The sequence below is a fragment of the Carettochelys insculpta genome, chromosome 17 (assembly GCF_033958435.1).
Source record: "Carettochelys insculpta isolate YL-2023 chromosome 17, ASM3395843v1, whole genome shotgun sequence".
Taxonomy (NCBI): Eukaryota; Metazoa; Chordata; order Testudines; family Carettochelyidae; genus Carettochelys; species Carettochelys insculpta.
Window position 1 is genome coordinate 6724245 of NC_134153.1, and position 26642 is coordinate 6750886.

The window sequence follows — 26642 nt, forward strand, 5'->3', positions numbered from 1 at the left end:
CTTAGGCTTTAATTTTATTCAACCCTGGAGTTTCCCACACATATATGTTAGGCTAGTGTACACAGCTATATGAGCTGAATTGGCCTATGGGTTTTCCAGGATTCTGTTCATTCACAGGCTGTATCCCACAGTACCCTGCAACAGAGCTACCAACGGTTTGGCATAAGCAGATAGGAACGTTGTCTTAATCACAGAGGTTCGTTCTATGATTTGGTAAAAGGTGGGAAGGTCCCTTCATGAACCGATTCCTGGAATGCTGGCATTCAAAACAAAAATAAACGAGGAATAGAACATGTTAAGGAAATGAGACAACTGAGGTATGGGATGTTAGTGATCTGTCAAGAGTGTTGTAACTTGTTAAATCATCCTATCATATTCCTAGCTGAAATGTGTAATGGTGGGACCACACCTTCTGAGTAAGGAGAAGGTAACACCACAGCATGGGACAGCTTCCTGGAGCCTGGTATCATATAGAATCTTTTTTTTCCTGTATTGTTTTTACTGGCTTTTAGAAATAAATCTGACTGATGCCGGTTATGATATTTCATATTGAACCAAAGGGTGGTCAGGCAATTGACGGTGCAGTTTATCAGTGCTAGAGTGGGTTTTGCCAAATGCTGTTTTTCAGAGAGGCCTCGCATAACCACTGAGCCCCATGATGTTGATGTCAAGTTGGGAAACACTGTTTATTTCACCTGCAGGGCAGAAGGAAACCCAAAGCCAGAGATCATCTGGCTGCACAACAAGTAAGTCACATACGCAGTGTTCGTAGGAGTTTCAGCCTCTATTGAGCTGCAAACTCCTCACTTACTGCCTATGGTCACAGGCGTCATTTCACAGAAATTCGAAATACATGTTTCATTCATTGTATTTACCTTCATTTTAGCAGCACTGGTCCATAACTGTGTCATTTAAGAGCCATCTTCATCTCCATTTGAAATATTTTCCCAGGACTTGAATAGTAACAGTTTCACAGGACTTGTAAGTGTATTCTGCAGGATGAAGGAAGTTGTTTTTGGCCAGGTCTACACTACTGGAGGAAGTTGACCTAAGTCTATGTCTACACTACCCCAGAAGATCAATCTGCTCAGGGTTGATCTTCAGGGGTTTGATTTCACGCTTCTAAGGTGGATGTGCAAAATTGACCTCTCAGGGGTCGCAGTCGACCCCTGTACTCCTCATGAGATACAAGGCATAAGGAAGGTCGATGGGAGAAACTCTGCTGTCAGCCTTCTCCATTAGGGACAGCCAAGTAAGCAGAGCACAGATACATCAATTCTAGTTTTGCAGTTGCTGCAGCTAGAGTTGTGTATCTATGGTTGACGTACTTTGCCTAGTGTAGACATAGCCCAAGATATGCAACTCCAGCTATGAGAATAGTGTAGCTGGCTTACCTTAGGTTGAATTTCTGTGGTGTCCACTCTGTGGAAGGTGAATGGGAAACTTCTCTTATGTCTCACAGCCAGTGGAGTACTGGGGTCAACAGGGTCGCGATCAGTGGTTGATTTAGTAACTCCTTTCCATAAATCGAAACCCAAGAGGTCAATCTTCAGAGCGTTGAGCTCTGTGTAAGTGAAGACAACTTCTCTGAAAACATTTGATTAGTTTTTGAACTGCTTGGAACCACCCTGTTTGTGATATATTTACCACTAAAACGCCGTCTCCTGTACTTTGGTTTGCTCAGGGAAACATCAGCATTTCAATGGGAAATTATTGTATTCCACCGCAGTGCGGAGATTGCAATGGAAGGTGGCAGGGCTTCCATGCCAGTGCAGGCACTGCTGGTCACGCTTGGTGCTGAAAAGTTACTGTGAAAATGCCCAAAAAGGAAATGTTTTGGGCTTGAGCAGCCGCGCATTCTGCATGCTAAATTATTGCTTGGTTTCATGGGGATTGGTGAGGGTGAATTGGATGCTCTTAAAAGTAAAACCAAAATAATGAATGTTAGCTTCCCTGCTGAAAACCTGCAGGCCGAGTTTCACTCCAGTGCAAATGTTTGTGGCTGATTTATATTCCTCTTGAAAGGGTATTTTGTGATGGAAATGCTGGCAAACTCCCATGGATAGCAGTGTGAATGGGATCACACTAAGATGTGTTCACCACTCTGGAAACCACTAAAACTGGGCAATAACACTGGAGAAGAGGAAATAATAAAAGCTCATTGAGCATGTTGTTCTGCCAGGTGGATCCATCGGTGGTCTGGAGAGAGAAATTTCCTTCCCTTTGTTGTTCTGCAGCCTTCCCAGGTTCTGTTCTGCTAGGACAAATTATATCCAACAGGGTGACCTTCTAATTCTGACTGGTCTCCAGGAACTGCAGCTCAGTATACAGGAGGAAAAAATACTTCTCGACTCGCAGATCCAGGGTTGGAATTCTTATGTTTATTAGGACTCCCCACTGAATTTACACCTAGTTCTTCTCCTGGTGAAAAACTTCCAGTCCTGCTGTAGTAAAGTTGGCTTCACAGAAAGCTTTAGGGCTGATTTCATCATGCTGCTTGCATAATTTGATGCTATTTTTATGTGCTTTTATTCCTTTTTTTTTAAATTTCCCATCAAAAAAGCTTCCTGCTCTACATTAAAAATCCAAGAAAACAAAGTTACTACAGCTGAATGAAGCTTACCAAAGTGTTGTTTTAATGAGCTTTTTTTCAACCTTATAACCCTGTGACAAATACTTTTTCATGAACTTTTTCACTTTTCCACTATCTCTCAATAGCTTCTACTGCTGCTAAACATTTTTTCCAAATTTTGAAACTTCAGCAAACATTCTATTTATTTCAGATTTTGAAACAAGGAATATTTTCAACAAAATATTCACCAAATATTTTCCATGTCTTTGAGCATCTCAGCCTATTAAATTGAATGCCATAAAACCAGTTATTTCTCCGTAGAAAGTAGGATTTCTGAGAGGATTGCTACCAAGAGTTAGCAAGGGAGATGTTATTCCAACTGCTTGTTATGCTGTTTAAATTTTCAAGGACATTGCTATCTGCAATATGTGTTTTGAGTTCCAAATAAGTGTGTGGTCCTTGGCAAACAAGGGAAAGAAAGCTGGAACTCAAGCTGAGAGGAAGCTTGAATGTTTCTGCCTGTAGTTCTTTTCTGTGTAAAAGGTATGCTAGCCATTATTTCATATAATACGATAGTTGATAGGGAAAAAAATACTTGGTGACAATTATGGGGAGTTATAAAATAATTTGAAGAGGCATAAACAACATTATGCATGCAATAAATAGTTGTATGGTGATGATGAACGCAGGAAATTGTAGTTTTTTCCTCTGTCCCTGCAACTTCAACATCTTCGCTCTGCTTTTCAGTAATGAAATTGACATGAAAGATGATGGTCGGCTTAACTTGCTGCAGGATGGAACCCTGATGATACAGAACACCAAAGAATCGGACAAAGGCGTCTACCAGTGCATGGCCAAGAACATAGCTGGGGAGGTCAAGACACAGGAAGTCGTTCTACGCTACTTTGGCACTCCATGTAATTGAGCCTTAAAAACTTCTTGACAGTCCAGACTATGGAAGAGAGACATTCAGTCAGATTAAGCCCATCTTTTATTTATACAGACTTTGGCAAACGTCTCCAAACACCTGGTGCTTTGGAGGTTCCTAACCAGCTGGGAGAGGTGTTGTGGAGCAAAGGGAGGGGTGGGGGTGGAATCATAATTTTGTGAATCCACCAGACATCCCATCCCGTTTTTAAAAAAAAAAAAAAAAAAAAAAGCACATTTGAAGGCCACTGCAATTCTGAGGCTGCATTCGCATCTTAGGACAGGTTCTGTTCCTGCTCTAAAACCGTCAGAAAGAAGGACTGCCTCTCTCTGACTCTAATCCAGTATCCTAGAGCATGGATTGTTTCCTCAGGCTGCGTAGGAATGAGGATTTCCTCCAAGGACTCAGTGTACGTACCAGAGAGGGTCAGGAAGTCCTACGATTCGTTGAGTACAAGTCCCTGGAATTGTGGTGTTATATTCATTATCTGCTAATATTTATTTCCAGTAACTCCCATGGTGGGCTAGGTGCTTTCCAGAGAGGAGTCAGGGATAAAGTATGTCTGGAGATAGTGTCCTGAGTACAGAGAGAGAAGGGGATTGGAGGAGGGGAAATTTTAGGGGAAGGGGTCAAAGATGGTCAATAGGTGTTGGGCTTGCAAGCCGAAAAGTATGGCAAAAGGAAGGAGAAGACAAACGTCCCAGTCAAAAGGATCTCTACTGTCCTGAGGCTTTCTGCAGGGATGGGCAGCAGCATGGGAGCAGAAGCAGTAGACAAAGGAGCCCCAGAAAAAGACAAGGTGTACAGCAGTATCTCAACAGAGTCAGTGGAGATGCAGCGAGGTTGAGGAGTCATTGATCTTGCTGGTTTGGAGGACATAGAAGGGCTGGGTGGAGGGATGCATGTTGGGAAAGGGGACTTTGACCGTGTTTGAAATGCATTCTGGGTAAAGCCCCACTTTTCTGTGTGGTATTTGTTCTTGTTTTCCGGCGAAGCTCGAGTTCTCCAGTTCTGGAGAGGCCTGTGCAGGAGAGGGGAGCAAGGTCTGAAACATGTCCCTTGCTTTCAGCCATGCCCAGCTTTGTGATCCAGCCGCAGAACACAGAAGTACTGGTTGGGGAGAGTGTCACCTTGGAGTGTGGGGTGTCTGGGCACCCGCCCCCTCATGTCATCTGGACTCTGGGCACTGGCTCACCACTCCCAGGGGATTCCCGCTTTGCCATCACCAGCTCCGGAGGGCTGTACATCCAAAATGTCACCTTCTTGGACCAGGGCCAGTACAACTGCAATGCCAGCAACTCAGAAGGCTCTGTTCAGGCTACAGCAAACATTATAGTGCAAGGTGAGGGACCTGATGACATTCACTCTTGTTAAGTTCTCAACTGCTGATCAGGCAACTGTACCTGGTATATCGGGCACTGTTCTGCTCCCAGTACCTATGCCTGTGTCGCTTAGGTTATGTCTACCCAAGCACAGAAGATCAACATACTGAGGGTTGATTTTCCCGGGACTCAGTTTTACATTCCTGGTAGGGATGCGTGAAATTGACCTATCAGGGATAGACAGTTGAGCCCTGTACTCCCCGTGAGATGTGAGGAATAAGGGAAGTCAATGGGAGAAACTCTCCCAAAGAGCTTTTTCAGTAAGGACGGCCAAGTGAGCCAAGCTCAGATAGATCGGTTCTAGCTACGCAATTGCCATAGCTTGAACTGTGTATCTGCAGTCAACTTACTTTGCCTAGTGTAGACATAGCCTGTGCTTGTTTTTTGCTTTTTTCCTACTGCATTGTCGTCTTCCCTCAGATACTCCCAGGTTCCTGTCCGTTCCCATTGGTCAGACTGTGACAGAGGGGCAAAGCGTGGATTTCTCCTGCACAGCTGAAGGCCATCCTTCACCTGTCATCACCTGGACAAGGGCAGGTACTTCCCTCCAGTATTACCATCTCCTCTAAATAACCACCAGGCCTGGGAGATGATGGGTAGGCCACTGCTTTGGGGCAAAGGTAGCAGATGTTGAGTTATCACCCCATTAAGCTGAACGTTTATCACCATTGTGAGATTTCAGATTCCACAGCATGCTCTGGGCTGGTAGCTGTCCTGAGATTGAGGTGGGTGTGTAATGCGTGGCTGTTCCTACCACTTCGTGGAGCTCAGTGTAACCATAATAAACCTTCATCCCAGGTTCTGAGTCACCCACGTCCCTCCGGTTATTGGAAGGTAGTACCCAAGAGGCACGGCTGTTCGCTAGGGCACTATCCTGCAGTCTCTGGCAGGAACCTGGAGTCAGATAGGAAAGGGAGGGGCTGGTGTGAGATGTAGGGAGTCTAAGGCAGTGACTGAACTCTTCTTTATGGGTCGAAAGAGGAAATGTGGCTTCAGCATCCTGTAAATAACAATGACATTGCTCACCTCAGTTTAATTCATTTGACTTCCTATTGACAGATTAGCTGCTGGTCTCAGGGCGCTGGCCCAGATTCCAGTCTCTAAAGAGCAATTGTCCGGGGCTGAGCCTACAAAGCTGGGAGCATTTAGGGATGGGCGAGCAGCTTGCATGGCAGGCAGCTGTGCCAGGCATTCTGCAGTGAATATGGGAGATACCAGATGGAAACAGCGTTCTGCTCACCCTCCGCCCCAGTGCAGACCAGCCCATGGGACAGCCCTGGGGTAACATCAGCCCTGGCCCAATCCCACCCTGCAGGGTGCTCTTCTGGGCCCACCCAAGCTCTCACTATTCATTTCTGGGGCAGATCCTTCCCAGTCATTCATTACAACACCTCCCACAGCTTCAGATCCTCCCCTGGCTGGGATGTGGCCTGACCTACCTGTCCCCTCTGCTGAGTCAGGACGCTGCCCAGGCCTGTGAAGCCACACAAATGCAGAGGAGAGCCTGGCCAACAGGTGTGTGCCTCTTACCTGCCTCCACCATGTGTGGCCTCCTGCATAACACCGAAGTTAACTCATGTTTGCCAGTATCTTACAAAAACATCCCATCTGGATCCTGGGGAATCCACCACATCTCTTGGTAGAGTGTTCCAAGGGTTAACACAGGGCACACAAAGAGCAGCCTAGGAGACAAGGGTGTGCTGCAGCCTTGTTTGTGCTCTGTGTTGACAACTGACAGCACGTTCAGGGTTCACACTCAGATTGGGTCCACAGGCCCAGCCAAAAGTTTGCAGGGCCCAAGGCGGCACGCTGATGGTGGGGCCCGTCCAGTGGGCGGGGCCCAAGGCGGCACGCTGACGGTGGGGCCCAACCAATGGGAGTCAACTGGCGTGCAGGGCCCTGAAGATACAGTGCCCAAGACAACCGCCTTGCTCACCTTGTCCTAAGGCCGGTTTTGTGTGTCCATAATAATCCATCTGGCAAATTAGGGGTGAGGCAGGAGAAGCACCTCTTCTTGTCCTTGGCTGGAGAGGTGAGGATTGTACTTCAGGGCGTCAGTCCCAGAGTGAGGGATTTTCAGCGTGGGAATGGGCACACTCCAGGCTTACCCCCACCCCACTGAAGGGAAGAGTAACAGAGCTTCACTAACAAATCATGCTGCTCTCACAATCAGGTGGGCCATTGCCGGTTGACCAGAGACACAGTATCCTCTCCACGGGCACCCTACGCATCTCGAGGGTTGCCCTGCATGACCAAGGCCAGTACGAGTGCCATGCCATCAGCGCCATCGGTGTAAAGAGCTTCCCAGTGCAGCTATGGGTGACACCTCGAGGTATGCCAATGCAAGCCAGCATGCAAAGGAAATACTGGCTGGCCAGTGGATTGCAGTCACTTTACTGTGTGCTAACTCACACTATCCGGTGAGGAAGGAAATTCCCTAAATTCCTGAGGGATGGATTTCTCTGTGCCTTGAGGACAGAGGGATTCTAAGAGAGTTCCTTTAGAGGATGAGAAAGTAAATGGGTCCAGATTCTCAGCCTGGGTAGATCAACACCATCCTTTTGAAGTCAGTGACGCTACCCAGGTTATATCAGATCAAAATTCAACTGACATGGACACAACAGGGGGCATGGACCTGACCAGTCCTTTTCTACCTACTAAGTGTTAGTTTTAGTGCTTTTCAGGGATCTTCCCCTGAGTGGTGCCTTTCTAAAATCTGCATTTAAATGCTGAAAAAATGCATTCCAGCTGGGAAATTTTCAAAGGAACACAGTGAAATGAGAATTAGGCAGTTCAACTCCTTTGGAAATCCCCACAGAAAAATTTCATTTGTTTGACATTTTCTGGTATTTTGACAATCAAAATTGAAATATTGCACCTTTTAGCTTAAGAAAATTAGTGTTGGGTTCACTTTTGGTAAAAGTTTTCTAATTTTGAAAATAACTTTTAAAACAAAAATGGTTTTCCATTTTTATGTGTTTGTGATTCTGGATTTTTCCACTGGGAGGAAAACAGTATTTTGTAGGATACTTTAAAATACAATAATTTTATTATTTGCTTTGAAAAATTACTGTTTTTTCCCCAAGCAGCTCTCCTTCTGGCACTCTGTATAAATGGTAATTTTTATCAAGAGATCATTGTTCTGAACACTAACAACCAAACCAAATTTCACCCCAATTTTACATTGTATTACATTCAGCTTTCACAAAAAACAAGAACAAAAGAAATATTTCCATGATTTTTTTTTTTTAATATTCCTGTGGAAACAGTGCTCTTAAACAAGAAAAATCACCCACAATGTTTGCCCGCTGTACACTGCAGCTTTGTGAATTCCAGTGATGCTCGGGAAATTAAACTGACTAGAATTACACAAGAACCTGACTAACTTCTCTATATTCATAGATTCTCATAGAGTTTAAAGGCAGGAGAAGTTATCATGATCTGAACTCCTGCATAAAAACAATCATCAAACCTCACTTGTCTATACTTAATGGACAATTGACACTCCGGAGATCAATCTCCTGGTGGTTGATTTAGCAGGTCTATTAGAGACACATTAAATCAACCACTTGTCACTTTCCCATTGACCCCAGTACTTCACATGGTCACAAGGCATAAGGGAAGTTGATGGAAGAGTTTCTCCCCTCGACCTCCTGCTGTAGGGACACTGCAGAAATTCAGCACAAGGTACATCAACTTCAGCTATGCTATTCACGTAGCTGTAATTAGTATCTCATGTCTACCTTCTCCCTAAGTGTAGACCTGCCCTCAGTAATTTCTGCTTTGAGTCCATAATTACTGTATGAGCTAGTGCAGATCTTTAGAAATCTATCCAGCCTTGGGCCAGGTCTATCCTAGAGCTTAAAGTCAATTGTCAATATCCAATTCCAGCTATGGCAATTTGCATAGCTGGAATTGACTTATCTAAAACTGACTTACCTGGCCATCCTCATAGAGGTAGGTTGAGGGGAGAATCTCTCTCGTCAAACTCCCTTACTCCTTGCAAGATTGAGAAGTGCACAGGTCAACTGTCAACCCCAGATACTTGGATTTTTATACATCCCTAGTAGGTGTGCAAAATCAAGCCCTGGAAGATCAACTCTGACCAGATCACTCTTCCAGGGAGTGAAGACATATGCTTGATTTAAAAATGCTTCATGATAGGGAAATCCATTGTCCAATCTGAGAAATGCAAACAGCAGCAGATGAGCAGTGAGATATAAATGAGAGGGTGCATAGTAACTGAGACAAGAGCAACAATGATGTTTCATGGGATAGGAGGAAAGATCCTTTCATGGATTGGGAACTGGTTAAAAGAAAGGAAACGAAGGGTAGGAATAAATGGTAAGTTTTCACAATGGAAGTGGGTAACTAGTGGTGTTACCCAAGGGTCAGTCCTGGGACCAATCTTGTTCAACTTATTCGTCAATGATCTAGAGAATGGGGTAAGCAGTGAGGTGGCAAAGTTTGCAGATGACACCAAATTGTTCAGGATAGTAAAAACCAAAGCAGACTGTGAAGAACTTCAAAAAGATCTCAGCAAACTGCGTGATTGGGCAGCAAAATGGCAAATGAAATTTAATGTGGGTAAGTGTAAGGTAATGCACATTGGGGAAAAAATAACCCCAATTATACATACAATATGATGGGGGCAAATTTAGCTACAACAGATCAGGAAAGGGATCTTGGAATTATAGTGGATAGTTCTCTGAAAACATCCACGCAGTGTGCAGCGGCAGTCAGTAAAGCAAATAGGATGTTAGGAATAATTAAAAAAGGGATAGACAATAAGACAAAGAATATCTTACTTCCCCTTTATAAAACTATGGTACACCCACATCTTGAGTACTGCGTGAACATGTGGTCTCCTCACCTCAGAAAAGATATATTGGCATTAGAAAAGGTTCAGAAAAGGGCAACTAAAACGATTAAGGGTTTGGAAAGGGTCCCATATGAGGAGAAGCTAGAGAGACTGGGACTTTTCAGTCTAGAAAAGAGGCGATTGAGGGGTGATGTGATAGAGGTATGTAAAATCATGAATGGTGTGGAGAAAGTGAATACAGAAAAGTTATTTACTTGTTCCCATAATATAAGTACTAGAGGACACCAAATGAAATTAATGGGTAGCAGGTTCAAAACTAATGAAGTTTTTCTTCACAGAGCGCACAGTCAACCTCTGGAACTCCTTGCCAGAGGATGCTGTGAAGGCCAGGACTCTAACAGTTTAAAAAAGAGCTTGATAAATATTTGGAGGTTAGGTCCATAGGTGGCTATTAGCAAGGGGTAAGGTATGGTGACTAGCCTTTTGTCAAAGGCAGGAGATGGATGGCAGGAGACAAATCACTTGATCATTGTCTTCGGTTCACCTCCTCTGGGACAGCTGGCATTAGCTACTGTTGGCAGACAGGATACTGGGCGGGATGGACCTTTGGTCTGACCCAGTATGGCTGTTCTTATGTTACATTCTTTAACTTGACAATGTTCTTTAATGTTGTTTGAAACCTCTCACCATTGCTCCTAACCAAGAAGATTCTTATATTTTTCCTTTTTCCTTGCACTAAACAGTGATCCCTGTATTTCTTCACCCTCCACAAGATGTGGTAGCAGAGACGGGACAAGATGTCCTGATCACCTGTGCTGCCCAAGGAGATCCACGTCCCACCATCACTTGGGCCAAAGTAAGAGAACTTAAGATTCCACAGTCACCCTGTACCTTGTGTACAGTCACTACACAGCAGGGTTGCTGTCACTGTGTCATTACCAGAGCAGAGTGAATAATTGATTTTTTTGGTTTAGTGACTGAGTCAAAAGATCTGAAAGAAACTATCCAAAGCAAATTTGTTTTTTTGTTTTTTTTTTCCTTGCTGGAATAAAAAAATGTAACACTTGCAGTTGGGTCAGAGAATTCTGTTCTTTGCTACAGTTTCAACCAATTTTCCTGGTGCTGAAGTTATGCCTGTCATTGCTAGGAATGCCTCTGAAACCTTTTTTAAAAACCAGCATGACATTAGCTACCTCCAGTCAGTTGGTATCTAGACTGATTCAGCAATAGGTTACCTGCCATAGTTAATAGTTCTTTAAGAGCTATACAAAATATGCTGGAAAGCAGAGGCAGGTGAGAAGCTGAACAACAGTGTAACTAGCCTAAAGAATTGCTGGGAACAGGGTGGAGGGCAGTGTCTCCTCTAATTTTTTCCATCCATAGGAAGAATACATTTTGTTAGGTGCAGCAAGGCATGTGTGGATGTGCACCTCCAATAGAAACACCTGCTGCCCACTGTGGGTGATATGGGTGTTTTGCTAATCAGCCAGGTGACACCTGAATCTCTCCTGAGTGTCAGCCCATGTGCTTGGCTTACAGGGAACACCAGTGGAAGGTGTGGAGGACTGGGGTTCTTTTTTATGCTTCCAGATGCTTGTTTGGTGTTGCACAGAGTTCTCCTGACATCTGCTGGCCAGGTGGCTCAATGACGGCTCTGTATGTGTGTGTTTTCTGGAGAGAAGATTTTCTCTGAAACGTCTTCCTATCTTTTTATCTTGCCACAGGAGGGTATTCAGATCACAGAGAGTGGCAAGTTCCATGTAAGTCAAGATGGGACCCTTTCCATTCGAGACCTGGGAGTGGCTGATCAGGGCAGATATGAGTGTATAGCCAGAAATACCTTTGGATTCACATCCAGCACCATGCAGCTGACCATCACTGGTATGGTGTCCCTTCTTTTTGTCTCTGCAATGCTCTCTCTTTCTTGTGCTCTGCTTTCATATTTCCTGTGAAGATGCCTGTAATTTTAAAGAACACTTCTTTAACTTACTTATTCACTAAAAAACACGGGGCTTGCAAAGGCTGGGAGAATGCAACGGCTCTGCAAATATGATGATAAGGTTTAAATGCATGCCTTTATCTAGGTGGGGAAGGGAGGCGATCTCTGTTTTTCACCCTACTGTCCTGTACAAGGAAGGCAGGAGAAGCAGAGGTTGTAACAGGTAACAGCCAGGCAGATGACACACATCCGCCAATCATCAAGCACCAAGTCAAGTATCACTTTCGCACCCCTTGGAAGGAAGGAAAGAATCAGGAAGGAAAAAAGTTGGAAGTGAATCAAAGCTCCAACAACGGGTTGCATTTGTCAGGCCTGCAGGGGTGAACAACAGGCACAACCAATCATTTATTAAATTAGCTTAACCTTCTTGAAGCATTAGTTGGCTGTGAGGTGGTTAGGATGCTGTCTAACTTTGTTCTTTGACATTACTGATGGGCTGTGTGATTTATTTGTGGCTGGTAGCTTGTTTTATCGAGAGCATGTTGCATGTCGGTTCCCAATGTCAATATCCAAATCTGAGCTGGGGTGATGACCTTGGATGTGACATGCAGGCCACAAAACGTCATGTCTGATTCTCAAATGGGCACAGGGAACACAGGGTATGTCTGACACTGAACAGCAGTCAGGAGGACTTCTATCTAGCTAGTGGTTCTAAAAACAGCAGTGAGGCAGTGGCCACATGTGCAAGTTATTTGAATACATGCCCAAAGTCCCAGACAAGCTTGTACACGAGCCTTTGCCCAGGCTGCTGCTCCACTGCTATTTTTGGTCAAGTTAACTAGACTAAAGCTAGCTCAGGTATGTCCACATGGGACACAATTGCAGCTCTCGATTGTAGTGTAGACGTACGTTAAAATCAGAAACAGGCAGTATTGTGGCACCTTAGAACCTAACAAATTTATTAGGCCATGAGCTTTGAGGGCTAAAACCCACTTCTTCAGATGAAAAATGGAGGTGAAGCACAGAATCTGGGGTTTACATAGTGGGGGAGAGGCACTGGGAAAAAACAGGTTACCTGTCACTAGTAGGGTACTAGCTGGTAACCCTTATTATTTTCTTCTCCCTACCCCAACCCCACTATATAAGCCAAAGGCTACGTCTACACGCACGGCTCATCCAGACCAGGCTTGTTTTCGAAAGGAACCCCGGCAACTTTGAAATGCCTTTATTCCTATGGGGACTTCAAAGTAGCCGGGGTCCTTTCGAAAAGGAGCCCCATCTGGGTGAGCCGCGTCAATTTCGAAGTGCCGCGGCTGCCGGCATTCTAATGAGGCGCTGAATATGTGTTTCAGCGCTTCATTAGTACACTTCAAAATGGCCATTTGCATGGCCATTTCGAAGTTTTGGGCTAGTGTAGACACGGCCCTAGATTCTGTTTTTCCTTCTCATTTTTCATCTGAAGAAGTGGGTTTAACCTCATAAATTTACCTAATAAATGTTAATAAAAATTACCTAGCAAATTTACCTAATGAATGTGTTATTCTTTAAGGTGTCCCAGGACTTGTTTTTTAAGTTACAAACTAACACAGCTACCCTTCTGGGCCTTGGAATCAGGTTTCCGAAGCATGTATTTCAAGGCTCATGTTAAGTGACAGGTACATCCCTGGCAAAAATTAGTTTAACATGTTCTTTAGAAGATCTGTGTACACAGAAGTAGAGCAACTTCAGCTGAAATGAATTCAGATTTTGTATGCAAGCGAATGTCCGCAACCCAGAATCGTTGGGGAGGTATCCTTAGTTTGAGAGGGCATGTTATCACCCTGCAGTGTGGTCTCTTCTATGTTGTAGCAATGCTTTTGGTTCATAACTACCCTGCAGACTTAGATACAAACCTACCCAAAGTTGTCTGTGAAGGCACATGGTAGTGGAGCTCTATTTTGCAGTGCATGCCAATGCACAAAAGCCTTGTCAAGTTCTCTTGGGGATGAAAAACAAAGTAAAATTAAGTCGTTTAGTTTCCTCCTCCTGTCTTGATTCCTTGAAAGCCACAGATGTTGGTCGGAGCGGTGACACCTTTGTAGCCTCATCGATACAAGAAGCCATCAGCAGCGTGGACCATGCTATCAATTCAACACGCACCGAGCTATTTAGCAAGTAAGCCCGCTTGGGGATGAGATCTGAGAGGCAGAAGCAGCAGCAGATGGAGATCAGAAATAAGTGGAGATGTTCTGAAAGCCTGTTATACTTCACTGCTTTAATTCTATCTCAGGTTTCTGGGGATCTACACTAATAGATGTAGCTTAGCAGCAGGGCAAAAATTCAGACAGGGAGACCTGTTTGACTGTGGCATCGTGTCACAAAAGAACCCCATCTCTCAAGATCCTTGAGATGGAACCAGGACATAGAGACTGTTTTGTAGGAGACAATACAACTGGAAGAGGAACGCAATTGTACTCTTGAGCTGTTCAAAGACTCATATCTTGCAAGAAAATAAGAGATCAGCACAGTCAATATATAAATGCAGGTGATTTAGTTCAGTGTGGGGCAGTAGAGTAAGCCAAAAAAGTGTTTTCTTGACAAAATGTGGCTTTAGATTAAATGGAAATTTAATTAAAAATCATTTTAATTGAATATTTTGGAGTTTTCATTGGAAAACCAAAAATGTTTGGCCTTAAACCAAAATGTTATTGCATTAAGGTGCCAAAAACTGAAATATTTTAAATTTTCAGGTTGGGGGGAGCTAAATATTACAAAAATGTTCATTTTTTTCATTGGGTTTGGGGGTGGAATCCTTTTGGGATCAGCTCTAGCACACAGACAAGTCAGATCAGTAAGGTGAACTATTTGTTGTGGTATCTCTTCTGACTAGGTTTAGACTGTAACACACGGTGTCCAAAATACCTTGTTAATGTCAGTGAAATATTAATTTCAATAATCAAGGATTGCTTGTAGCCCACTTTTAATTTTCTGAAACAGGCGACCCAAAACTCCCAACGACTTGCTGGCACTCTTTCGTTACCCTCGGGACCCGTACACCATCGAAACAGCCCGAGCTGGTGAGATCTTTGAAAGGACCCTGCAGCTGATCCAAGAACATGTCCAGCAGGGGTTGATTGTGGACATGAATGGCACAGGTATGACAGGTTATTTCTGATCTCAGAGCAGAACATCAGAAAGTTCAGAGGAAGAATAAAGTTAAACCTGAGTGTAGAAAGGTGGAAAATCAGAACATTGCACCTAAAAGTTCAAACACTTAAATATCAGGAAGTGGAGAAACAAACTGTCCAGGATCCAGCACCAATGTTTAACTCTGCCCCTTACCCTGGCCATCGTTTTCCATCCAACTTTCAACTACTGCATCATATAATTCCCCAAAGAGTGAGGAAGCATAACCCAACAGTTGGGGCCTGGGTGCCCTGCCCCATTCCACCACAATCTTCTTGGGTAACCCAGGGCAACTGGCTTAGGCCCAGTCTACACCTCAAACACAGGCCAACCTAGCTACATGCCTCAAGGCTGTGAAAAATTCACCGTCGTCAGAGCTATAGTTAAGCTGTTGATCTAAGCCCTGAGGGAGACACTGCTAAGTGAATAGAAGAAGTATTTTATTCGTCTCGCTATAACCCATGAAAGTGCTGGATTTACTACAGCAATGGAAAAACCCTTTCCATCATGGAGCAAGTGTTTAGACTGAAGCGGAGTAGCTGCCATTATGCTGCTGTTGCATTTGTAGTGTAGACACAGCTCTGGTGTGTCTCTGTGTCTTGGTTCCTCGTTTATCAAGGGGAGGGAAGATAACCCTTTCCTACAGGGCTGCTGCGATGGTACATATATAAAAATTGGAAAGTGCTCAGATGTCAGCCACGTAACTACAATAAAGACACAAAAACTAAACAAACCCTGCTAATTAGAGGTTGGAAATCAGACCTTCCCTCACAGCATGGCCCAGTCACAACGACTTCTCATGTTATGCTTTCTGTAGTGTTCAGGCCAAAACCTGCTTCCATTCACCACATCGTGCTGGGGCCATGACCTGACTATTCGTCATTCACCCTCCCACAATCAGTCAAACACTCCACGTGCAGGCCAGAGACCCAACTGGCATTGGCCACCTACAGGGAACTGATGATTGTCCCCAAGAAGCCCTCGTGGGGTGGCTGGGCGTACGTCTGCAAAGGCCGTGCTCTGATGTGTTGCTTTGGGGCTCTCTCACAGGCTATCGTTACAATGACCTGGTCTCCCCTCACTACCTGAATGTGATCGCCAACCTGTCCGGCTGCTCTGCCCACCGCCGCACCCCCAACTGCTCCGACATCTGTTTTCACAAGCGATACAGGAGCCACGATGGCTCCTGCAACAATCTCCAGCACCCAATGTGGGGCGCGTCCCTCACAGCCTTTCAGCGCCTCCTCAAACCGGCCTACCAGAATGGTTTTAACCTGCCCCGGGGCTTTTCTTTGGTGGAAGATTCTAGGGAGCTGCCCTTGCCGCTGCCTCGTCTCATCTCGACAGCCATGATAGGGACAGAAACCATCACCTCTGATGACCAGTTCACGCACATGCTCATGCAGTGGGGCCAGTTTCTGGACCACGACATGGACCAGACAGTGGCAGCCATCAGCATGTCGCGGTTCTCGGATGGGGCACCCTGCAGTGAGGTGTGCAGCAGTGACCCCCCGTGCTTCTCTGTCATGATCCCAGAGAATGACCCCCGGGTAAGGAACGGGCGCTGCATGTTCTTTGTTCGCTCCAGCCCCGTGTGTGGCAGTGGAATGACCTCCCTGCTGATGAACTCGGTCTATGCCAGGGAGCAGATCAATCACCTGACCTCTTACATCGACGCCTCCAACATCTATGGCAGCACAGAGCAGGAGTCTCAGGAGCTGAGGGACCTGAGCAACCAGAGAGGACTGCTGAAACAAGGGCAGGTGGTGTCCACCTCGGGAAAACATCTGCTCCCGTTTGCAGTGGGACCACCCACCGAGTGTATGCGGGACGAGAACGAGAGCCCTGTGCCGTGCTTCCTGGCCGGTGATCACCGAGCCAATGAGCAGCTGGGACTCACTGCCATGCACACACTCTGGTTCCGGGAGCACAACCGCCTTGCCACTGAGCTGCGAGCCCTAAATCCCCACTGGGATGGGGACACGCTCTACCATGAGGCACGCAAAATTGTGGGGGCCCAGATGCAGCACATCACCTACATGCACTGGCTCCCCAAGATCCTCGGGGAAGCTGGCATGAAGGTGCTGGGCGAATACAAAGGCTATGACCCCAATGTCAATGCTGGAATCCTCAACGCCTTTGCCACCGCCGCCTTCCGGTTCGGACACACGCTGATCAACCCCATACTATATCGGCTAAACGAAACCTTCCAGCCCATACGCCGAGGCCACATCCCCCTCCACAAGGCCTTCTTCTCCCCATTCAGGATCATCCATGAAGGTGGGATTGACCCTCTGCTTCGTGGCCTCTTTGGGGTCCCTGGGAAAATGCGGATCCCCTCTGAGCTCCTGAACATGGAGCTGACCGAGAAGCTCTTCTCCATGGCGCACTCTGTCTCCCTGGATCTGGCAGCGATCAACATCCAGAGGGGGAGGGACCACGGCATCCCACCGTACAATGACTTCAGGGTCTTCTGCAACCTCACGTCTGCACAGGAATTTGAAGACCTCAGGAATGAGATCAAGAACCTGGAGATCAGGGAAAAGCTCAGGAGGTATTGTGGTTTGGACCATGAGATCAGTTTCCCATTAGTAATGTACCCCTTCCCCCAGCACTTTTCGACTGATCTAGTGTACTGCAATGGGATTCAGTAGCCAGGTTAAGGGACGTGGCATAATAATGAGACCTGGACGTTTCCAAGCGAGCTGCCCCTTACGTCTCGACCTCTAGCACTGTAGCAGGGGAGTAGCATGTTACTCTTTGGGTGTCAACCTGAGTCCCTGGTAGCTGTTTGCTAAGAGGACTAAATTGCCTGTTATCTATCTTGGTTACTGATCCTTATTGTTGAGTTAGATCCTCCCTTCCGTTGTCTAGATCAGGGCACAGATGCCAAGAGTGGCACGTGAGCCAATTTTCATTGGCACATGAGGCGGGAGCTCAGCCCCGTGCCTCCTCCCCCATACAGCTGGGAGCTTGCTCAAGGCCAGGCCACCTGTGGGTTAACAAAACAACAGCTCATGCTACCAACCCCCACCTAACAGGCAAAGCTCTGCCTCTTAATTGATTTATGAATGAAATTGCTGTAAGTAGGTCGATTAGTGACTTTAGAAAGTGTCACCAGCACTCGGCCTGTCCATAGAGTTCAAAAGGACAAATTTCAGCAGTCTGCCTCAGAAAGGTTGCTGGCCCCTCCTCTAGGTGGCTCGTGGAAGGCACTGTCCAAATGTTGCCCCAAAGAGCTCCTTACACCCAGATTCCTAGCCAGAAGAAGCAGTACTCCAGCCGAGATTGCTCTCCTCCCTCTGATCACCTTTCCCTTTTTGTCCCTCGCGGTGCAGTTTATATGGAACTACCAAAAATATTGACCTGTTTCCAGCACTGATGGTGGAAGATCTTGTCCCTGGGACCAGAGTTGGACCCACCCTGATGTGCCTGTTAGCAACGCAGTTCCGAAGACTTAGAGATGGGGATAGGTACCGTCATCTCCGGTCAAACTGGAGCTCCCTGCTCCACCCCCTACATTCAGCTTGGGTAGATCACTCCTCCCTGGTGGACATGTTGGGAATGAATTGCTGATTCCCCCAAGGGACAAGGGCTGTGATGGTTCCTTGTGGGGTTGGGGGTATAAAAATGTAAGAAGGGAAGTCTGGCTCTGTTCTGCTCTCTTCTGCCTATTCACTGGAAGACTTACGGGGCTACAAGTGTGTTATCCTGCACTTAGTTAAAAATGAATCCACTTGGGCTCCATTGGTAGTTTCAGGGTTTGTAAGTTATTCCATCTGCTGCCTCTGGCGTGGGAGCACTAGAAAATCAAGGGTGCGGGGCAGGGCGCGGAGGCTGGCCATATGTGATGTCAGTAGTGCCAGTGATAGCTTTGGGTACCTACTGATGGAATGGGAGTGGGAGGCTGGCCACCTCATGCTTAACTCACTGGCTACACTACAGCAGTCCGGAGCTCGGCTTGGGATGGCCCTGGCTGTACTAGGTATCCCGTAGAGAGGAGACAGGTGAGACCTGAGCAGTCACCGTTCGGGGCCTGGGAGCCCCTCAAATTCAGGTCCTGGAAAACCAAATGCCTGTGCCCTACCCCACTGCACCATCCCCAGCCCTGCCTCCTCGGCCCCTGCTCCCCTGCTTGTTAGCTTTAGTGATGCTGTGCATCGCAATCCCCTGCAGATTTTGGTACGAGAATCCTGGAGTTTTCACCCCTGCCCAGCTGACTCAGTTGAGGCAGACGTCGCTGGCTCGCATCATCTGTGACAACAGTGACCACATCCGACAGCTCCAGAGGGATGTGTTCCAGGTGGCCAGCTACCCCCAGGGCATGCTCAGCTGCGAGGAGGTCCCGGCAGTGGATCTCCGCATGTGGCAGGACTGCTGCGAAGGTGGGTGCAGGGGGGCGATTGTGCTGCTTAGCATGTGGGTTCAGGCTGGGATGAGACCCTCCGAGGCCCGGGCTGGGCAGTAATTTTGCGGGGAGGGGAGCGGTTCCCTGAGATTCTCGTCAGTGGTCAAGGGGCTGCTCTTTTCTGCAGAAGCCTTGAATAAATTATACATCCTGATAAACCCATTGACCATGCTGCATCCTGGGCGCCCTTTCTTGCTCCCTGCCAAGCCTTGTGTGTCAGAGGATGGAGGCCATGATGACTTCACTCTCTATGACCTCAGTCCTCTCTGGGAATCAGTGGCTACAGTATAAGTGGCGGTGGGGGCTTGCATGCAGAATCAGCGTGTGCAGCTGGCTCGCAGCTGCTCCCCTCCCTGTGTTGAACGGTGCTCCAGCCCAGGAGAGGTTCTTGTACCATGTGCTTGTGCAGGGAACAGCACCAGCTCAGAGCTCCTTGATGTAGTTGTTATAGCTGCATATAGGACGAGGCAGGTTTAAGCTGGGTGGGCTGGGGAAAATTCAAGCCAGAACGGCTGAGCTTTCAGCATGAGCATCCCTCCAGACTCTCCTTTCCTTTGCTGCAGACTGCAGAACAAGGGGGCAGTTCAATGCTCTTTCTCAGCAATTGCGGAGCAAGAGGTCTCCTCGCTTCAGCTACCCAGAAGACAGCCCTTCAGAGCACCACCCTGCTGGGCCAAGGTGCAGTACCTCTGTCACTTTCTCCTTCCCAGTCTCTGGTCTCAGGAGGTTTCAACTTTCTGTGGACCACCCCCATGTGATCATTTGAAATCTGCCAGCCCCTGCTCAGGGCTACACTGCAGAGAGGTTCACAAAACTAAATACAGTAAAAGCTAAAATTATCTGGCACCTGGATAACCAGCTCATTGAGTTAACCAGCATGCCATGGGGCCAGCTTACTGGACAGCTCCAGTCACTGTGGGGCTGGCTGCTGCAGGGCCAGCTGGCTGTTCGATCCTGGCTGCCATGGGGCTGGCTCCCCAGCCAGGGCCTGCTACCCAGCTGGGGCCAGCTGCTGCAGATAACCAGCTCCTGCAGAGCCAGTTATCCAGCCAGAGCCAGCTGACTCACCAGTGGCAGTGGAGCTGTTGGAGTGGGGCTGGTGATTCCCTCCAGTACCCGGCACATATGATTATCCACCACTCCCAGTTCTGGATAATAGACCTTTTGCCGTATATCAAATCATACATGACTGATCAAACTGGTGCACGTAGAGTGCTGGATTTCTGCTAAGATCAGGGTGACGGTGCTGTTTAAGGAACTACGATTGTACAGAAATACCAACTCTGAGGCTGATCCAATGCCCAATAGAGTTGGTAGGAAACTGTCATTAGTTTTAATGGGTGCAAGATTGGGGTCTTGTGTTGTTGACAGTAAAGATGCAGGTTATTTTATGCTGCTCTTTCCCTGTGAATTGTCACCACTGTGGGGAGAAAAAACTGAAAACGAGATGTTGAGCCTTGTAAGGGCAGATTTTCAAAATCTCAGAGGCCTCAGGCCGTTCGTGGCAAAACTCTGCAATTGCACATCTAATCACTAGGGAGATGCACAGCAGTGTAACTTAGGGGTTTGCACTCACAGTTATGGTGAGTGCCTGTTCACATCTGGCAAATCTGCACGAACTTTTCACCAGTGACTCCTGGCTCTTCATCCATTGGAAATCTGGCCCTTAAACTCCTTTTGATTTAGAAAAGTGGGAACATAAACGCAGCTCTTGAAAGTACAGCGAGAGTCACACTTTTAAATAGCCAACTAGCTAGGAAATTCCAGCAGGAACGTTGTCACACCATCTTCACTCTCTGTGCCCCTGCTTACAGAAATGAAGAGCCTTCCCACCGCCCTTCATCCCAGGAGGGCCTGGAGTCCTTTGTGGCTGACCTAGAAAAAACTGTCTCTTCCCTACGGAAACAGGTAGGACTTTGTGTAGCACCAGAGCTCTGCCCTGACCCATGTGTATACAGGATGGAAATGCCATATAAAGTTGCCAAGTGTGGTGGGGGAGGTGGCTTTGTCCCTCCCTCTGAAGTGGGAATGGCTGGCAGAGCAGAGGGACTAAGGTAGCTATAGGAGTTAGAGAGCAGAGAGAGGTGGGGAAGGGCAGAGCAGGGTTAGTAGGAGACTCTTGCAGGGTAGGTTGCCACTGGGTTCACCTTTTCCCAGATTCCATCCTAGAGCCCTGAGCTCCAGCCTCACATCTTCCATGACCTTCTGAAATGTCCCCTGGATGGGATTCATTCGCAGTGTCCCTCTGTGCCTGCCAAGGCCCAGCAGCACAGAGGCATTAGCAAATTGCACCATTCGCTGGGAATGAAACCTTAACCAGCCTCCTAATCCCAGGGTGCACCTAAGTGTGGGGAGTGCTGGCTGCACAGCTTTGGGTGGGAAGAGGAACATGGAGAATTCCCCACCTGGCAGCTGGTGCTGTCTCTGTCCTGCTGTCCCAGGTGCAGGCATTAGAAGGTCAGCTGAAATGGCAGCAGAGAAGCACTGAGGAATATAGACTGTGGAAGAAGACTGGGGAGAAATGGAGAAAAAGATGACCAACCGTCTGCTAATGTGAGGTCAGAGCACGTCTGCTGGGCCTCCAGCATGGGAGAAAATGTGGGGAAGCATGGATAGATCAGTACCAGACTGATGATCATTATTGTAATTTATTTTTAATATCATAGCACCTGGGAGCTATAAACAAGGGCCCAGACCCACGGTGGACATACCTAGAGAGGTGGTGGAATCTCCATCCCTGGAAGTTTTTAAGTCTCGGCTGGACAAAGCCCTGACTGGGATGACTAAGTTGGGATTGGTCCTGCTAAGAGCAGGAGGTTGGACTTGATGACCTCCTGAGGTCTCTTCCAACCCTATGATTCAACGGTAGATGTTCTTATACAAGCAGAATGAAAAGACAGTCTCTGTCCCCAAAGAACTTACACTTTAAAGTACAGAACGTGGATGTAATTTATCAGCATTTACCGTGATGCCCCCAAATCCCACAGCCCAAAAGGATCTTTAGAAGGCCATGCGGGGATCTCAGATTGCAGACCCAGGATGAACAGAGGGATTGTATGGCTGTGTTTCCCTGTAATGCAGCCATAGCTGTAGATAACAGTTAGCCTGCGGCCTATTGCTCCTTCTCAGCTTAGCAAGGGCAGCAACCAAGGCTGCTGTGCCATGTATTCCCTTGGGTTCCCTGTGTCCATGAGGAATGGTGCCTGATGAGAAACAGAGTGGGACCACTTAGCAGTTGTGTGCCCGGGAAAAGCACTGCGGAGATTCTCACACCCTTGAAGGAGATTAACGATGGCCTGGTTGACAGGACCTCCAATTTAAGGGGGCCACAAAACAAAAACAGCCATCCTGATCAAACCAAAGGTTCATCTTGCCCGGTATCCTGTCGTCCAACAGTGGCCAATGCCCGAGGCCCCCCAGAGAGTGAACTGAAGAGGTAATGACTGTGAGCAATTCTTCTCCTGTCATCCATTTCCAGCCTCTGACAAGCAGAGGCCAGGGACACCATTCCTACCCAGCCTGGCTAATAGCCGTCGATGTCCCTCACCTCCATGAATTTATCTAGTTCTCTCTCAAACCTTGTTAAAGTCCTGGTCTTCACAACCTGCTCTGGCAAGGAGTTCAGCAGACCTCCCAGGTGCCCCATGAAGAAAAACTTCCTTTTGTTAGTTTTAAACCTGCTGCCCGTTAATTTCATGTGGTGACGCCTCCCCCCACCAAGTTCTTATGTTATGGGACAAGTAAATCACTTTTCCACGCCTGTCATGATTTTGTAGACCTCTAACACAGATCCAAACCCTGAGCGTGGTTTCCAAACAGCACCTGCCCCCTGTGCTATGTGGTGGTGCTGCCCTTCAGGCACTGTCAGGCCAAGAGGAGACAGACTGCCACCCGGGCAGGCTGTACCCAGGAGCTGTCCTCTGCCAGGATCAAATATCTGGGGCGCCTGTTTGGAAATAGTGTGTGTGTCTACACTTGCATTCCTCTCTTGAAAGAGGTATGCAAATGAGGTATAAATTTGCATATATGGCACAATATTTGCATATTCTAATTTTGAAAGAGCTTCTTTCGAAAGAAGAAAGCCAGTGTAGATGCTACTCTTTCGAAAGTAAACCCCATCTTTGAAGGAATCCTTCTTCCCATTAAATAAATTTCATTAAATAAATTTTAAATAAAATTTAAATAAATTTTAATTTTATTTATTTTATTTATTTAATGGGAAATTTTATTTATTTAATGGGAAGAAGCATTCTTTCGAAGATGGGTTTACTTTCGAAAGAGCAGCATCTATACTGGCTTTCTTCTTTTGAAATTAGACTATGCAAATGAGGTGCCAAATGTGCAGATTCATACATCATTTGCATTTTCAATTTACCTCATTTGCATACCCCTTTTGAAAGAGGAATGCAAGTGTAGCTGCCACCTGTGAGGTGTAAACTAGTCTGTGTGCTTGCAACAAAGCCTGGAGGTTCTCACAAAGCTATGGTAGGGGACTGAAGGGGTAGCTTGGATGTTAGAGTATTATACAGCCTCTTTGCTGTTTGACAGGAGCTAGTATATTGTTGTTTGTACTGGAATAACATCTAAAGGCCCAGCCCGCCCCCGGCGCCCGGTGCAGTACAAACATATAACAGGGAGAGGATTCCTACTCCAAAGCACTTACAATCCACTCAGTCTCTTTTCCTCCTCCCTAGGTTATTTCAAGTGGTCAGTACTCTTCACACTGCTCACCTCCCAGCCAGTCTGCTCCACTCCAAGAGGGCCCCAACACGCTGGCCAAAGAGAACTGACAATATCCTACCCACTCTGGTGTCTCCTGTTCCACTCCACCCTAGCCACCTGTGCATCTCCTGGTACTTGGATCTCTGCACTGATGACTAAGAGCTCGCAAGCCATCTCTGCTCCCCTCTGCCTCAGGGGCAAGGTGTTCCTCCCAGCCTGGAAACCACCGTGCTGCCCTGAGTAAGACCAGCAGTCTGCTCTGTGCTCCTAGGATATTGTTTTTCATCAGCAGAGTCCTCGCCCAGGAAGCAGAGACATGTTAAAACTGCTTCAATGTCTGTCTCCTTGCCATTGCTGATCACCCTGCTGCATCAGCTTTCACAGCAGGGGAAACCCAGACTCATTGGGAGCATCACATACATAGCAACACAGATGTGCCATCTCTGACAGCAGGGTCAGCAAGGGCTTGGAAAAGCTGAGCTCACACTTCAATAAAAAAAGCCCTGTGTATTGTAATTAAACAAACGACTTTGTGAAGCGCTGCTGGCCTGCCCTGCAATTAATGCATGCAGTGACAAGAAACCCCCCCCATCCATTGGGAATAGTCCTGCGCTGGGCAGGGAGGCAGATGCACGAGAATGCAGGGCCAGAAACAATAAGGAGATCTGACCTTGGCTGCTTCAATTCCTCAGTCATTCCTGAGTGGAGTTTCCCCAATGAATGCTCTGCGTGTGCCCTGTGGTAACCAGCATTGTCTTCGTTCCAAGCTGCTCACTCCAAGCTTCTGCTTTTGCACGTTTTACCTGGGTCTATGTTTCCATTTGTCTCCAAAAGCTTTTCAGTGGAAAGCGTCTTTCCAGTCCCAGAGTAATGGGACATGACACACAGCCTCAGATCATTAAATGCAATAGGCCTCCAGTTAGTAGCCAGGAGCAGCTGTGCTTGGTGGGGGCTGCCTTGACACATTAAGGAATGCAAAGTGTGGCTTGTATTTATTATTCCCCCCGTGCTCCACAGCTAAGCGAGAAATATGTAACCGGCGTTTGGAGCCACCTATGGAGGTGCTTTTCAGTGGTGCTATAATTTATGTGATTCCAGAATTTGAGTCCGTCATAAGGCAGGTAGCTGAGTCCTAATTATCTTTGTCCTTCTCATTCTCCCTGTCACTTCCCCACCCTGTATCCTCCCCCTTCCCACAGGATCATAAACTTTTACAGACATACGTTCTCTTTTTCCTTCTTTGTAGGCCTGTTACTGAATTGGAGGGACCAAAACCAGCAGTGATGTCCTTTCTAGGACTTGGCAGTTATTAGAAAAATAAAATGATGCTAGAAAAGGCATGTGGTCCATGCTGTAGTTTATCAGCTACTCCTTGGTGTGACAAAATGGGAGAGGAAATGTCTTTTATCAGATCAGAAGGTGGCCTGATAAAAGACATTGTCTCACAAACTTTCTCTAATGTCCTAGGACCAAAATGGTTATGTGACTCTTCATACATAGCTCGGTGGGCTTCTGAGCTTGATAGATGGGTGGGTGTGTAATACAAGTGGCTGCTGGCAGGGAATGATATAAGCCAGTGTTTCTTGAACTTTTTGAGACCACAGAACACCAAACAATAATATTTATGTGGAAAGCCTATGAAAATGTTCTTCAAATAATTGTCATCAGACCAAAAGAAATCAAACAGCAACATATACAGCAAAATGAAGTAATTTAATCAGGTATCACAGCAGTGGAGAAGTAACTTTGCATCTGGTTTTAATAATGGAAAATATAGAGCATCAGTGTATTTTTCCAAAAGTTTGTGGCATGCCTACGAGTTGTTCGTGGAACACCAGTGTTCCGCAGAACATAGTTTAAGAAAGACTGGTGTAAGCTACACATGGGTGGTAAGCTCAGCTCAGAGGCCATTCTAAGTGCCATTTCTACTTTTCTAACTGTGGTTGAAATGAAGAATCAGGAGCAAAGTCTGTGCTGCTGTCAGTCAGCTGCCCTTGACTTTCGATTTATGCTGTTTGAGGATCTGGCCGGGTGGGACTCGACAGAGGTCAGAGGGAGCGAGTCAAGCATTCCCTGTCTCTTTCAACAAACAGCTCATGCAGCCCTCGTTAAAGGTAGAAATGTGCTGATGTTGGCTGTTCTAGCTTCAGTGCCTCCAGAAGCAGGACCATGGTGGAGCTTTCTCTTGATGCGCATGCCTGGTTGATGAGAGTGGGAGTGGAGGAGAAAGTAGTGTCAACAGCAGAGTTATCAGAGGAATTTTACACACATTCTTGTGGGCAATGTGGAACTTGTACTCTCTTTTCCCTACAAGTGGGAACTGCTGCCTCCCCTTCCTCCCCTTTGATTCCTGGTTTTCTGCTGGAAGTAAAGAAGCACCACTTGGTGACACTCAAAAAGTCCTTTCTTCAGTGTTTGTGCAAGGGAGGTTTGCTGGGCAGGCTGATGGGCAGCCATCAGCAGAGCCTCCCAGGCCAAGGTAAGACACGATGGCAGTGCTTTCTGCTAGGTGTGGAATGGGTGGTGTAGGTTTGTGATTAAACACCCACCAGTCCCTCCTTCTCCACAGCTCCAGTGCAGCGCAGCAGCCGGGAATGTCTCCTGATGGAGCATTGTTCCCTGTTAGACGAGGAGCAGAGACAAGCTGGGTACCAATTGTGGCTCTGGGAGCCTTTGGGTTGGGGCAAGAGGTCCCTAAAATTGA

The 26642-nt window shown here is 46.9% G+C and overlaps 1 protein-coding gene across 4 annotated transcripts in view; it reads left to right on the forward strand.

Annotated features, from left to right (window-relative positions):
- LOC142021979 (peroxidasin homolog) overlaps positions 1-25321 on the forward strand; it is a 72653-nt gene extending 47332 nt beyond the window's left edge. Inside the window, exons 8-23 of one of the 4 annotated variants that reach the window (XM_075011336.1) lie at positions 629-746; positions 3320-3489; positions 4570-4842; positions 5303-5419; positions 7056-7214; positions 10448-10560; positions 11429-11585; positions 13689-13797; positions 14620-14777; positions 15859-17362; positions 18147-18281; positions 18985-19193; positions 19780-19894; positions 21031-21124; positions 21658-21774; positions 23911-25321. In XM_075011336.1, coding sequence (XP_074867437.1) covers positions 629-746; positions 3320-3489; positions 4570-4842; positions 5303-5419; positions 7056-7214; positions 10448-10560; positions 11429-11585; positions 13689-13797; positions 14620-14777; positions 15859-17362; positions 18147-18281; positions 18985-19193; positions 19780-19894; positions 21031-21124; positions 21658-21753 — 3527 coding nt within the window. In that variant the 3' untranslated portion in view covers positions 21754-21774; positions 23911-25321. The remainder of the gene's footprint in view (positions 1-628; positions 747-3319; positions 3490-4569; positions 4843-5302; positions 5420-7055; positions 7215-10447; positions 10561-11428; positions 11586-13688; positions 13798-14619; positions 14778-15858; positions 17363-18146; positions 18282-18984; positions 19194-19779; positions 19895-21030; positions 21125-21657; positions 21775-23910) is intronic. The other 3 variants (XM_075011338.1, XM_075011337.1, XM_075011339.1) reach the window with 3 other exon arrangements.
- Positions 25322-26642: the final 1321 nt, after the last annotated feature.